Source organism: Acanthochromis polyacanthus, chromosome 8, assembly GCF_021347895.1.
Source record: "Acanthochromis polyacanthus isolate Apoly-LR-REF ecotype Palm Island chromosome 8, KAUST_Apoly_ChrSc, whole genome shotgun sequence".
In the NCBI taxonomy this organism is placed as follows: domain Eukaryota; kingdom Metazoa; phylum Chordata; class Actinopteri; family Pomacentridae; genus Acanthochromis; species Acanthochromis polyacanthus.
The window spans coordinates 14546844-14562506 of NC_067120.1; the positions used below are offsets into that span (position 1 = coordinate 14546844).

A 15663-nucleotide genomic window follows, 5' to 3' on the forward strand; every position below is an offset into this window, starting at 1 on the left:
GCCATGATCAGAGCACTGTATATGTGTGTTTGTATAGTTTTTGTGCTAAAAGGAGTCCATAGATTTAATATGAACTCTACCACATTTACTCAGTCATCTGATTTTGGACTGCTAATGAGGCACAGGGGACACTGCTAACCCTCACAGACAGGATTAAGCCGATACGATATATGCACACCGTGTCCTTGGCTGTCATGTTAATGACTTATCAATATTTTTTCGACTGGAACATGCTTGTTTGCTCACTATCTTGGGTGCACTGTGGTGAAAAAGAAATAAAAACACACTAAACAATCAACCATCCATGCAATGCGGTGAAGATAAAATATTTAAAACTTAAGGCAGCTCCATGTCTCCGGGGATCGTATGTGCAATGAGCAGCCTGCAGCTTTGGTCAGACAAAGACACGACCTCATAGGTGAAAGCAGAGAGCTAAAGAGAAGAACTGTTTCTGCCTGGAAAAATGAAGCAACGTTATGATTAGAGCGAAGAGCTCTGCAAATACCAGTTAATTAAGTCTTACTCGGGTTGTAACGGTATGCCAAGGGACAGGACACAGGAGCCAAAAAGTTAAGAAATATGTTTGGAAGGAAAATGTGCTGCTTTATTGGCTGACAGTTCAACAAAGTGAGTGTATTTACCCTCATGGGATAAGCCCAACACATCTGGGACTCAAGACTAAGACATTTTTTTTGGCAAATTCCAGCTACTGCAAATCTGCTTGGCATCACATAGATTTTTTTTTTTTTTTACTATGGCAAGAAATAAAATTAAGAAAAACAGGAGACAGTAAAGAAAGAATTAGCAGGAATCAGTCCCAGCATTTGCAATATACAGTATGTGATTCCTAGCCTAGCCGCGCTAGACCCATGTTCTGAAGGCACAAGGGTCTAGGGAAGCTCGACAGGGAGGGAGGCGGGCTAAAAGGTTGTCTATCAAATCCCTCTGCAGCAATTGGGTAGGTATACAACCAATCAATGCAACGAATAGGCTGACGTAGTTCCTAGAGCGCCGGCGGATTGTGGCTAAGTCCCATTAGCTTCCCAACCAGTGGAGCCAACTGGTATATTAAGGATTTGCCATATCCCGTCGGCATAAGTCCAAATACGTCTTTCTTCTCAATGAAACACTTCAGTGCCGTCCTTTGTTTATCTTTCAAGTTGAATTTTAGCTTCAAATCTTTAAGGGCTGTGGCCAAAGCCGAGTCGAAAGATAACTGTTTATTGTGCGCCGGTTGTTTCTGTCAGAATCGTCGTGCCTCTGTCGTCACTTCGTTACGCCCGCCTTCTGACTCTACACTTCATGGTGATTGGTCCGGCCAGTTTTAGAAGAATCCAGCCTCGAGCCTTATGGAGGGTAACTAGACCCACCCTGGCAGAGAATTAAATTCGTTGCCGTGGGTTGTCTAGCGCGGCTAGGCTATGTGATTCCAGCAGTGGAGAAGCGCAATATAAGTTTGAAAACCGACTTCCAAGCAATATTCGTACAATATAGAGGCTTAGAACTTTTGCGATTGTGATAGATATAATAAAGTTTCCCAATTTCAGAGAAAATAACGTGAGATTTAGAGGCTAGTATTTCTTCCTTTCTGTCAGAGGCTGTACTCTCACCCAGCATTTTCAGCATTATGGCCTTCATCTGCATGATGTTTATAGATGTTTCCTGTTTTCCTACGTATAACCACATGACTTACAGAGAAATTCTCTTCCCTTAAGTAAATATATAGGAAATGAGGTGATATCTTTGTCCAAAAGAAGGAGATTTTGCAGTTTGGATTTAAATATATTGAGGATTAAACCTGAGAGGGTTGATGCTCTCAAAGTGGAGGAATATTCCCAGCACAATGGGGAAAAAAGATGATTCACTTTGAAATCAGGGTTATCTATTAATATTTAAAGATAGAGATTTGACAATGCCATGTAAGAAAAATGAGGCTAAGATGACTCAGATTTTAAATGGGATAATGCATAGTTTTGCATTCACGGTCACAGCGGAGGAGAGGAATTGTGCCACATGCTTTTATTTTGACAGACTTGTATTCAAGCATGCACTGATGCAAATTAAGAATACATGTTCCCTGAAGTTAGAAATTATGCGAGGCAGCAGGGTGTAACTTTAGAAAACTTGGCCATACAGAATATAAGGCTCAGCCTCTCATGAGAGTTTGTAGCTCTTCTACTAACATGCCCTTCAACAAGACACTGAATCCGAGTCTCCTCTTGAGGCTGTGTGCTCCACTGACCCTGCACTCTGACCTTCCTGCAGCGGAGCCAAGCGAAAAGAGTAGCAGGACGGACACATAAATAAATAGTGCTAAAGATACTTCAGATATTCTGAGTGATGATACATCGGGGGAATGGGGCAGCATGTGGGATGAAGGAGACTCACAGGCACCACGGCTGACAATAGAAAGTGTGAAACAAATGCTGCTATTTCCTCGTAGTCCTAATGTGCTGACATGTTATTGGTTGAAGGGCAGTTCTTGTATATGAAAGCCTGGAAGAGACAGACACAAATAGATCCATCCATCCATTCTCTATACACCGCTTTATCTTCACTCGGGTTGCGGGGGCACTGGAGTCTATCTCATCTGACTCAGGCGAAGGCAGGGGACACCCTGGACAGGTCGCCAGTCTGTCGCAGGGCTACATATACAGACAAACAATCACACTCACATTCATACCTACGGGCAATTTAGAGTACTCAGTTAACCTCAGCATATTTTTGGACTGTGGGAGGAAGCCGGAGTGCCCGGAGAAAACCCACACATGCACAGGGAGAACATGCAAACTCCATGCAGAAAGATCCCAGGCCAAGGCCGGGATTTGAACCAGGGATCTTCTTGCTGCAAGGTGAAAATGCTAACCACTATTCCACTGTGCAGCCCACACAAATAGATGTAAGTTGTAAAAGATATAATTGAAGTGTCTCGGCTACATGATGCTGAATTCTCCCCAAAAGATGCACTGACTGTGAGCTTTTGGATATTGTACATTTCCAGGACAAAAATGTAACGACAGTGAACAGTCACTAAGACAGATGTGAGATTTGGTTTCCATCAAATTGGATTTTGTCATTGTGGCACTGGCTGTCGCACAGATACAGAGATAGACTCGCTTGGGAAAGGCTTTTTTTTTTCTGCGGAGAGTAAATTGATTTGCCTGGGGAAAGGTGAAGGAAAAGAATAGGCATGTCACTCAACAATAGGCCCATCATTTCTTCGGCCTCAGGTTTCTCTGGACTGTGCCAGGTCTGGCAGGTGACCGGGTCAGACACGTGAGGCTCCCCGCTCACCTGAGCTCACCAGCTGTTGCCATGCTAACAGAATATATAGCCACAGGGGAGTGTGTGGGCACCGTGCCAACATCTTGTCATACGAGCACATAGGGAAAGCTACAAGATCTGTCTAGTGGTCCCCAGAGCTGAACACTGTACCTCCACATACAAATGAATGCAGTAAAATGTTACACGATGTCTATAGTTACAGTAAAATCTTTTGTGACTGTCTCCACCTTGCATTTATTTGAACACTGTCTTTTGTAGTTAAGTTATTCTCTAGGATTATATAATGAGAGACACAAATAGAACCTGCTATTGGCAATTTTTTTGTATTTCTAAAATAGCAGACTTTTCCACACGACCTTGAATCAACAAACAACAATCACAAGCTTCAAGAAATAGTAAAATCAAACAGTTGCCATTCAAATTGAAAATCTTTTCTCATTTTACCCTTTCAATACAGAAACATATTTCTTGTCTTTGTAGGACTGTGTGTGACTCAACCAATGTTCTGTCTTTTTATTCATCATTAAACTGTCCTTTCTAAACATTACTTCAACCACACTTGCAGATTTTATTGAAGGTCTCGGATGGCTGTGGTTTTAACCTTGTTTGGGCAAATATTCACTTGAGCCCAGAAGCTACATCAAACTTTGACTACACTGATAGTACTGTGGGATAAATTGCTGCCAAATTTATTTCTCCATTGATAAAATATCAACAGAAGCCTTATTTAACAGTGTATTGCTTGATCATGACTTCAGGAGCTATCTGCACCCTGCTGCTGCCTACAAATCTGATTCTAAATATAAAAGTTTGTGGAAAATCCCAAAGTTTGAAGACTGTGTCTTGGGTATCAATGAAGTATTTTTAATACCGCCGTCTCCCTAAAAGGAGATAGAGACCTTATTTATAGAATGTGTTGGGAAGCAACTGAAAGAGCTGGAAGTAGATGGAAGTCATGTGACATTTAACTTTGTTGTTAGAGTTGCTAAAGACAGAAAGACAGGATTAAGAACATTTTTCCATGAAAGTCCTCCTCAGTCATAGATTTAACCCCTAAAAACTAATCTCTGTGTATCGGAGTTACATCTTTTCAAGTTTTTGCCGTGAAAACAATCCCTTCCTGCTTTTAAATAGCTTAGATGTGCACACTTTTGCACTAATCATGGTGTCTAATCAGCATCTTGATATGGCACACCTGTGAGGTGGGATGGATTATCTCAGCAAAGGAGAAGTGCTCACTATCACAGATTTGTAAACAATATTTGAGAGAAATGGTGATATTGTGTATGTGGAAAAAGTTTTAGATCTTTGAGTTCATCTCGTAAAAAATGGGAGCAAAAACAAAAGTGCTGCGTTTACATTTTTGTTGAGTGTACATCGAATTGTACCAATTGTCAGACTCTCAATTTAAACTTTGAATTGTTTAACTTCTGAGCAAGCTCACACAAGGTCATCAGCACATGAAAAGCACTGGGACAGACAAAGAGTGACATTCTGTGGCAATATGCAGACAGTTAAGGTGGAAGACTTTCTGCCTACCATCTGCTCACTACATCTCTGACCTTGGTAATTTCATGCCATTCTGCTTTCTTTCCTGACAATGATGAGAGGTAAAAGCATGCAATCTGAGTGAGAGTGCTGACTGGGAAAGCTTTGCAAATAGGACCAGCTCTGACCCACTTACTGTGGCGCTTCAATCAGAACGACTGCAGAAGAAAGGGATTTTCTTGCAAGGACAAAGCAGATTAATGCGAGACTGTTCTCAATACTTGTGATGAGCGCAAATGTATTTTTATTAAGCATTGATTGCAACAGCCTGGCTGGCTTTCTTTCTCCAATCTGCAGTTAATTAATTTATTTACCTTCGGAAACACCAGAATAAATTACTATAAGTCGGCTAATTATTTTCCTAGGAATGGACGGCCACCATAATTCAAAACCATATCCACTGAGTGATTTATTATTGGACACTGACATTGTGATTACGGGATTTCATTCCACCCCCTTCTAGACACGAACACCTGAGTGCATTTCTCCACAGTACCATGACCTAGGAGACCTTAATATGAGCATCAGCATTTGGAATCACTAATGGAGACACTGTCACATGATTTAGTGATGCCTCAGAAATTGCCGGTGGAGCTGTCGCCAATACTTCATTACTAACACACTGTTCTCTGCCAGCATGTTATAAACCCTCAGCTCCTCTCAATTAATGGCAACGTGTCTAGAAAAATGTACACGAGCCTGGCTGGGGTTTGAGAGACCTCTGGATAGGCGGGGAGAGAATTTAATTACCCTCACTGTAAAAGGCTCCTCCTCATGTTCGCTCTCGCACATCATGCATCTTTGCTTCATGTGCCTGCTGAGGAAGAGAGAAAAGCAAAGCAAAAAGTCAGAGGGTTTCTGATTACCTGTGGCTGCAAGTGTGAAATTGTCGTCATGGTTGACTGATGCACCTGCATAGATTTAAGGTTCTCAAATGTTTGAAATTACGCCAAATAAAAGCCTGTCAGAAGAGGAAGCGGACATTTTGGAGAAATGAGTTATTAGTCTGTGAGAAAATATCGGCAGGTGGTGATTATACTTACAAAGCTCTGTTCCCCTGGAGCCTTCTTGTACGAGCTCGGTTCATATTTTAATTCATTCTCATTCAGTCCATTTCTGTTTTTGTTCATTCATTACTGTTAGTCCACTGTGACCCATGGACAGCCGTTTCCGATCCACTGGCATTCAGTTGCTCCACCAATTATCCAAAAGAGGTTCATGTAAACACTCCTTGATCCCTCCCAACAGCATCCACCACCACACAGACCCTCTGTCAGAGTAAATGAGCCTTGGACTTTGCAAGGAAAAGAACAAATTGTGATGCTGTAAGGAGTTTGTGCCAAAAGCAGTGGTTGTTGTCAGTAAAGCAGATATGGTGTGGGGGCAGTGAGATTTCAAAGTTAACACACAAACCGTCACCTGTTGAGGGGACACACACACACACACACACACACACACACACACGTTTCTATTTAAATGCAAATGGAACTAGACGAGCCCTCAGTAGATGACAGAGCCACACCCATGCATGATACTCTGGATCAATTTTGATCATCCTACGTATATCCCTTCCTATACAAATGATGCAATATGCAAGAAATGTGCTAAGTGACCCCTGTGACCTTGACCTGTTAACCTCTAACTCCACAACTGAACAGGGGACCTTAGACCGATCTTCAGTGCCAAGTTTGATTATCCTGACTTCAGCACTTGCAGACATATCTGAACAGACATACACACATACATACCCAGCCAGCCAGATACCGAAGCGAATGCAGTAACCCCGCTGACGTACACGTTAGGCGTGGTTAAAGAATCACAGCAACACAGGTTTTTACTTTACTTTTAAAACTGACATTTTATTTCAGTAGAAAGACAAAAGGTCACTGCAGGACTGAAAAGATAAGATATAGGTAAGGCAAGATATAAAGAATACTTAATACTATCCAAGTTAACTACACTCAACAAAAACAAACACAACACTTTTATTGTGGGCAGTCTAAGGCACACCTGTGCACTAATCATGGTGTCTAATCAGCATCTTGATATGGCACACCTGTGAGGTGGGATGGATTATCTCAGCAAAGGAGAAGTGCTCACTATCACAGATTTGTGAACAATATTTGAGAGAAATGGTGATATTGTGTATGTGGAAAAAGTTTTAGATCTTTGAGTTCATCTCATAAAAAAATGGGAGCAAAAACAAAAGTGTTGCGTTTATATTTTTGTTGAGTATATGTATTGATCAGCACTTTTAACTTGCTTCATATTTAAAAATGTTCTCATTTGTAAATTGAGAATCCTTAATGAATAAGACATTAAAATTTTGGCAAAAAATAAGTATTTTCCACAGTAACAGTCTACAGTGAATAGCACTACCATGATGGCAATTCCAGTATTATCAAATAACAATGCAAAAAAAATCACAAAGATTTCAGTAACATGTACAGTGTAAGACAGAACTATTATACCGAGGAATATACACATTTAATGGACATGTGAAAAGGCACAGTGCTTTCATGCACTCTGCGAATTTTCATCAGAATTACCATGTCACTATTGTTTGGTTCACGACTGGAACAGATCACAGATAGCCAGCTGTGTCTTAGACACAGAGAAGGCTGGGTAAAGAGGGCTGCTAAAACTGTGCTTGAAAGAATGCATTAAAGCTAGACTGCCCCCTGGTGTCACATTAAAGAATGATAGAATACCTTCTTCAAAGTCAAGGTACACTCCCACTCTTTGTAGCCCATCTGCATCCACTGGAGTCGTTATCTTGTTATGCAGGGCTTCCACCTTCTTTTTGTCACAGGCCAGGCACCAGGAGTAACTGTTGAACCCCAGACGAGAGCTGTCCTTTTGGCCTTTCCTCTCTATCTGACCCTCACATAGCCCCACCTTCCAGCGGCCATCATCCACCGACACATTCGCCTCCCAGTACCAGCGGCCACCCTCCAGGGCACCGGAGGCTAGGACCTGAGGGAAGGAGCTGAAGCGAGCCTCGTGCTCGGTGTAGGCCTGCTGGGCTTCGGTGTAGGTCACCCTCCTGTTATTATCAGACACCTTCAGCTTCGGATGGGCTGTGTCTGCATCCAGGGAGGGGGTGGTGCCATCTGTATGCAGGAAATTAAAAAAGAATTGAAATGACTAACAGAATATGCAGCTAATTAAAAACATTTTAATTAGCTGTGATTCAGTAAGTTTTCTTCTTTTTGGGCATCTTGTGTCATCGCATTGACAACCATGCCTTTCCACTTTTCTCCTCTCACATGTTGCATGTAGTACAGTGCTGGCATTCGATGTATTTGTCCAATTTTTGATGTCAGAATCCGTCACTCTCTGGCATCCTTTTGCTTTTTTCCCCCTCTGACTGTTATTGCAAGATTCTCTATGCTATTCCTTCTCATCACATGTCCTAGGAATTGACTTTTTCTCCATTTAATGGTTGCAAGCATCGTTCTTTTTGTTCCCGTAAGCACCTTCTAATTGGTTACTCTTTCTACCCACTATATCTAGCATTCTTTGTAGATTCAGTAAGACATGTACAAAAAAAAGCCAAAAAACTTTTGTCTTACAGAGCAGTCGGTAGAGGTCTCTGTCTTTGCCGGGCATGGTGATAACAACTGTGTCCAGCCGCTTCTCTGTCCACCTCTGCAGGCATTGCAGTCGTGCCCGATCCACTTCCTCTGGAGCCTCAAACTGCCCCAAACAGCTCCTCATGTCACTAATCATGATAAGGAACAGCAGCGAAGAGCATTAGGACGTAAAGACTGTGAGACTAGTGGACAACAACGGTTACAAAATGATGATTCACCCAAATTACCAGCAAAGAAAAAAAAAAGAAAAAAAAAAAAAAGCTTTTCTCGCTCATCTTCGGTGGCATAACGCTATGTAGATAGTTTTATTTTATTATACCTGTGTTATAATATCCATCTCTTGGACTGATGTCTCATGAGTATGTGGGGAGGTAATTTCATTCGTACTCACAGCACAGTAATAACTTCCCTTTAAACAAATTAGATGCAACATCTCCTTCCAAACTCAATCCCTGTAACTCTGGATAATCCACAGAACAGCGTCAATAATTCTCTGAGGGACCATTTCTACAGAAAGTGGTCCAGGTAAAACTGTCCACAGCAAGGTGTGTTGATTATACAGAACAAGTTTTTTTCTGATTAAAGTGAACAGACTCTTAGACTGGGTCAACAAATCACCACTTTCAATGCACACACAGAGGGAAAAAAAAAAAAAAAAAACCACTTACAGTTGGCCAATCTTGCTGTATTCCTGCAATGTGAGAAAAAAGAGCAGACATTTTCTTGTGTAAATACATACGAGCCAACAGTAAGTCTTGTGTTTTACCAACAAACAAGTTCTTCTAACAGTCAACCGACCATGATGAAGGCCTGGTCCTGAATGCGAGTGTCTCCTTTGGCGTCAGCCAGACACTCCAGCATGTGGAGGCCTTGTTGGATGGACTGCAGGGAGGTCTGGAGGTGGCTGAGTTTCTCCTCTAGTCCTCCCAGAACTTTGCTCTCCTCCTTTGCCACACACTGAAGAGCTGATTGTTCCTCCTGCTCCAAGGCCTCTCTGATGGCTCCGTACTGCTGCCTCACCCCTTTTCGTGCGTCACTTAAAACCACCTGAACATACATGTCACATCTTGGTTACCAAGTGTTGTTTTTTTTTTAATTGCAGTTACATGACTCTTATTTCCTATTATTGGTCTACCCCGCAACCAATAAGAGATGTCAAATTTTGAATTGAAGACTAAGTTTTCTCTAGGCATAGGAACTTCAAACAAACTTTAAATGCTAAAACATCTGAACATGTTACAGCACTAATAGGTGTTACGAATGTGATTTTCAAAACGTATCCTTGAGATCAACTCAAATTGTAAGGTTGATAAATGAACTTTTTTGTATTTAGCTTACATTTCAAGTACTCAGTAAAGTATTCCTACTCTAATATAAAACACACGACTGTAGACTTTCATAATCCATTTATAGTTGATATGTTTACCAAAAAACTGAAATGCCAAAATATTATCAATATACTGTGACTTTTTCCCATGGGGAAAAACACTGATTTGTCTGCACATCAGTAAAACATTTCACAGAAAGGGAAAAATCTCTTGTAAATCCAAGCAATGAACCTAAATATACATGTAAATCAGTGAGAAATAAAGAGCTAATTCTCTAACTCGGAACATCTCTTTCTTCTGTGTGAGCTCAGTCACTCTGTTCTTCACTTGCTGTTCAGCTTCTTGCAGTTGTTTGATCTCTTCTTTCAGGTTCCCCTGGGGAAAAAACATCCACAGAGACAAAAAGTTAATTCTTACAACATTGTAATAACTGGTACCTTAGAGCCACAGAAAAAACACATTTAGCACATCTCTAAAACACTTTTTTGACCTATGTTACAGATGGAGGTAGTCTGTAACCTCCAGCACTCCTAACGAGACTCTCACTCAGCTCACCTGTCCTCATTGCACCCAGCTGGTGCTCATCAGCCTGGGTAGTCTATAAAAGGAGGTTTTCTCGCACAGTTTGGTGTGTGACACCAAAGAGCCAACACCTTCAGTTGGTCTCACTTAGTTTGTGTGCTGAGTGTTTGAGTAATGAGAGTGGTTATGTGTTTTGAAGGAGAGGGTCAATTCTAGAGTTTTGTGAGGGTTTAGCTCCAAGGAAATGGTTGTGCTTAATATTCCCCCCCACCAAATGATTCTACCTTTGTTTGAGGCCTCTTTACTAGTGATGGCGAGATGAAGCACTGAGGCTTTCCATCCAATTGGTTCATTCATGGGTTGAAGCTTCATTTGCTGTACTGCGCCATCAAGTGGACAAATAAAAAAGGCAGAGTGCCTATAATGACAGACTGGCTTTGGCATTTGAAGCTTTGAATTGTTTAAATGAGAATGCCAATAAACACGTAATATACTTAATATAATGTGTTTTTCCTGACAGCAGAGCTAGAGGGAAGTGGGGGGAAAATGGGGAGGGATTTATAGTTTGACTGCTTGATTGAGGTCAGGTTCTGGTTTTCTGTGAAGTGTTTCAATACTTTTAATTGTAATAAGGCTATTAGGGCTGGCCCAAATGGTGGTTTCTGGTCTCCAAATATTCGTTCCACCCCCTAACATCCTACGGGGGGGATGTGGCGGAGACGGCCCGAATATTTGGATCCATTTGTCTGGTCTCCCGGATGCAAATTTTGCATATTGCCTTCGTTTTGTCTTCAGTTAAACTGAAGAATTCCCAAACAGCGGAAGTCTTCCGCATCTTGTCTTGTGTTTATACAACAAAGTGAAGCGTAACGTCAGAGTCGGCAGACACCTGGCCATTCAGGAGGTGGTAACAAACACGAATGGATGAACTGAAGTGGGGCGAAGGGAAGAGAGGAGCTCCGAATATTCGTATTTTTGTCTGAGGGGAGGAGGGGGTTATCATAGACATATGTTTATGTGATCACACGACGGGATGAGGCGATGTGGCCGAAGGCGGAGGGAAGATGGTAACGCTGCATATTCGTTCCGCCCGGTAACGTCCGACCGGGGGGGGGGCCCCCCGAATATCCGGATACCGCCGTAGTTAACGAATATTCGGGTCCAGCCCTAAAGGCTATACAAGTAAAATGTGCTTGTGCTACTTTTTGTTTTGTGACTGTGCTTGTGGTACCAGTGAAAAACAAAAGTAGGGACAGCATTTTATTCAAAAATGAAAATTTTTTGGACAGTGCTGGGATTTAGGTGCCTTCTTTTTTTTTGGACAATATTTCTCCAGCTCCTTGGAACACAAACAGACACTTAAACTTTTAAAACACCAGAATAAAAAAAAGAAATTAGATCAAGCGATGTGCGGCGTTGTCACAGGTAGTCATATTACACTTCACTTATGTGCCCCTTTATTAGGAGAAATCAGGTCAAAGGGGAGAATCTTCTTTTTGGCCTTCTTCTATATATTTTGAATCACACATCAAACCCACGAACCAGTCGCGCAGTACGACCGGCTCACGAGGCTTCGGACATCATAATTTTCGACTCCTCCCCTAAATGAAGCAGGCTACGATACGCGCTTCGTGGAAACACCCCTTCTATTACTCGACACATGCTTTGAAGCCTCGGCACATCTAACATCACTACTCTTTACTTTAGTTTGCTTTCTTCTAGCAAAATTAGTGGGTGGCTGTGGAGAGTCCTAGCTCCACTCCACCTTTTAGACCCCAAAGGCCTTATTTTTGTTTTATTTTTGCAAAGGCGCAGATTTTCTTTGTTACTTTAAATAAAGTGGTTGCACTTGAAAGCAGGAATACACTCCTTAAAAAGCAACTGAAAGTGCACGTTCTTATTGTCAAATTTAGTGGAACATGGGCATTCTGAATGAGATTAATTCAGACTATTCATCTGCTGGAAGCTTCAGTGTAAATTCAAGTATAATAATTAAGCTCATGCATCTACTAAATTACTTTATTACTGCAAGTTAGTTAACACCAGGAAAAAAAGCAAAATGCTACTTGTTTGCACAAAGAAGACAACCCAGTTCTGTCAGATTACAAAAATAACCTCAATCTTCCACCCTCCACATTCAGAGTCTGGAAAACTGAGTAGGCTGCAAGAATTAACTGACTAGTTGTCAATTTGTATTTTGTTCTGACAAATCGACATTCAACTTAGCACAGCAAAGTTGAAAGATTTCAGACATCGGTTGAAGATGCGGCATGATTTTTAAAAATAAAAATAACGCCCGTCTGTCCAGTTACATCTGATCCCTCAAAGTTTGGGCACCATGTTTGAAAAGGCTACAAGTCATACACAGTTCTTTGTACTCAATACTATGTTCTTTTATTTCAGATTGAATGTGCTCAAGCACAACTGCCTAAAAAGCCAAAATTTGAACTGTCAAATGTGGTCTAAACTGTGTGACTCCATGAAGTCTACACTCACCCTGAGCTCCAACTCTGCCTCTTTGATGCTGATGCAGACATGGCCGCGGTGGGCGCCGATGACGGTACAAACCGTGCACACACACACTGAGCACTGCTGGCAGTAGATCCGGTTCATGTCCTGGTGCTCCTGGCACCTCCACAGAGTAATGTCTTCCACAGGAGCAACCAGGGTGTGATTCTGGAAGACAGGGGAGTCCAAATGAGGGCGCAGGTGCTCTGTACACATGGAGGCTCCGCACACCAGGCAGGTCTTCACCGCAGACTGATACCCAGTTTTAGGGCAATAATGACAGGGCACAGGGCTGTTCGTTTTGTTCTCCGACTTGGAGAACATGCCAGCGCCACTCGGGGATCCTGAAGCAGCCACAGGCCTTTTATTGAATATCAAAGGTGCTTTGCTGGCATGATGTACAGGAGATGCAGTCGCTTCTGGAACTGAGATCCCAGGAGAGTTGACAGATGAGGCAAGTTTCTTTACCAGTGCAGGAATTCCCGTCACTTCTGTTTCTTTCTTGTTTGCAAGAGGAGGTGATTCACATAAATCTACTTCATCTGAGCTGTCGGATTCATCCAACATGACGACTTCCTCTGGTTTACTCTTGCTCTGCTGAACTGGGATGTCTTGTGGCCCATCACTTGCAGGTACTGCCTTGCTGTCAGAGTTCTCGCTGGAAGATGCACCATCACCGTGCTCATGCTGTGCAGATACTGGGGGCTCTGCTTTGTTGGATGTCTCCACATCTGTCGACTGCCCAGGTTTATTTAACAGGGAAGTGGTGGGTCTCTCTGTTTCAGTGGACTGACTACGAGGAGATTCCACAGTTGCCCGCTTTGTATCAGGTTGCTCAGGAACAGGCGTGCCGGCCTTTCTCTTCCCGAGGAGTCGGCTGGCCAGTGATGGCCTCCTCAGTGTTGAGTCAAATCTACTTTGTTCATCATTACTGGATGTGTCTGTAAAAGAGACAATACAAGCTTAGAAAATTTGGTCAGGGAGAAGGTTAATTCACTTTTATAGCAATACTCCAAATCAACACTGCAGGCTACCTTCTACACTCAAAAATATAAACGCAACACTTTTGTTTTCGCTCCCGTTTTTTATGAGATGAACTCAAAGATCTAAAACATTTTCCACATAAACAGTATCACCATTTCCCTCAAATATTGTTGACAAATCTGTCTAAATCTGTGACAGTGAGCACTTCTCCTTTGCTGAGATAATCCATCCCACCTCACAGGTGTGCCATATCAAGATGCTGATTAGACACCATGATTAGTGCACAGGTGTGCCTTAGACTGCCCACAATAAAAGGACACTCTGAAAGGTGCAGTTTTGTTTATTTTAACAATATAGTTACTTTAGATTAAGATTTCACATTACCAAAAAATAAGAAAACAAAAAACATTAATTAAAAAAAACATTGTCAAACATTAAACTAGCTGTTTGGCTTGGGGCATTGATGAAATAGATCCGTTGTATAGTTGTCCATGACTTGTTTCACAGAAAAGTATTTAAATTGAGTTACAACATAGTGTGCGTCACTATTAGAAACTTCACTCCTGATTTATCAATCACTGGGAACATTTTTGTAAATATCGAGACACTATGAGAAAGCTTTACTGAAAATGTTTACTTGTATACTTCCACATAGTAAAAATTTCTGAAGAAAGATGATGTTTTGAATTCTCCAAACTGACAGCAACATCTTTTCTATGGAGTAAGTCCAGTGTAGTCGAGATTTCTTTCGGTGCCACAAGTAAAATGAAGCTAGTTAATTATCTAAAATAACTAATTGGCTACAGAATGATGTTAGCTTGCATTAGAAGACACTTGTTACAACGCTACTCGTTGCCGTTTCACATCCGCTCGTGACTAGCATGGTAGCAGGACATCTCTAAAGTTAGCTAAGTGAGCTAGCACCAGTTACCTTCAGTACACTTCAACTAAACGCTACTTTCTGTCCGGTTACTAGTCCGCAGTTACTAAGGTTAAGCTGTACCTGTAGAGCTGCGAGGCTGCGTCCGTCGGCTGGTAGGAGGCAGCCGGATGAGGCTGTTGTCAAACGGCAGGCTCTGGTACACCGTGTTACACCTCGACAGCGGACAGTGGTAGGGCCCTGCCGGAGTGATGCTCCACAAGTCACCGATACACCGCTGGCAGAACCGGTGATTACACTTCAGGGTGACGGGCTCCCGGGTCTGCACGTTGCAGACGGGGCACATCGCGGGGGTCTCCAGCGACGCTCCCATTTTGTTTTGGCTGATGTTAAGTTTCGGTTTCCGCGATGACAAGCGGAGGAGGAGCCACAGATTTGAATCCCGCTCCGCCTCCCACTGACTGGGCCTTAAAGCTGCACAGCCTATGTGGAGAAAAACAGACTGGATATGCAGGAACCGCTGCAAAAACCAAGCAGACCTGCACTCCATATGGTCATTCCAGAACTGGAGGACTTTTGGGCTTCAAAATGTCTCTTGTGCATATTTCTGCTCCATATTCATCAGAAATAGGGTCAATATATAATTGCGGGACTTTCTGTATCATAGTTGACAGATATAGTTTACATTTTTGCTGTTTTCAGGGCTAACATCAACCTCTCTGTTTTGTTCTTTTTTTTCCCCCCTTTTTGGTTTGATTCCGTTTAATTCCCTGATTGCACTTCATATAATTCTCAAGAACTTGTAACACACACACACACACACACACACACACACACACACACACACACACACACACACACACACACACACACACACACACACACACACACACACACACACACACACACACACACACACACACACACACCCCCCCCCCCCTTGGAGTCTTGCCAGTCTTTTCTTCAGGAGGAAGTGACATCATGTGGAGCAGGTCATGTGATGTGGAATTAA

At 42.3% G+C, this 15663-nt stretch overlaps 1 protein-coding gene across 1 annotated transcript; it reads right to left on the reverse strand.

Moving 5' to 3' along the window:
• Positions 1 to 6664: 6664 nt before the first annotated feature.
• Positions 6665 to 15150, reverse strand: si:dkey-29p10.4 (tripartite motif-containing protein 14). The gene is made up of 7 exons (XM_022196488.2): positions 14775 to 15150; positions 12776 to 13728; positions 10037 to 10132; positions 9228 to 9476; positions 9098 to 9120; positions 8409 to 8557; positions 6665 to 7946 (listed from the first exon to the last, which is right to left on the reverse strand). The coding sequence occupies exons 1-7, from the start codon at positions 15022 to 15024 to the stop codon at positions 7402 to 7404; spliced, it is 2265 nt and encodes a 754-aa protein (XP_022052180.1). The 5' UTR covers positions 15025 to 15150; the 3' UTR covers positions 6665 to 7401.
• Positions 15151 to 15663: the final 513 nt, after the last annotated feature.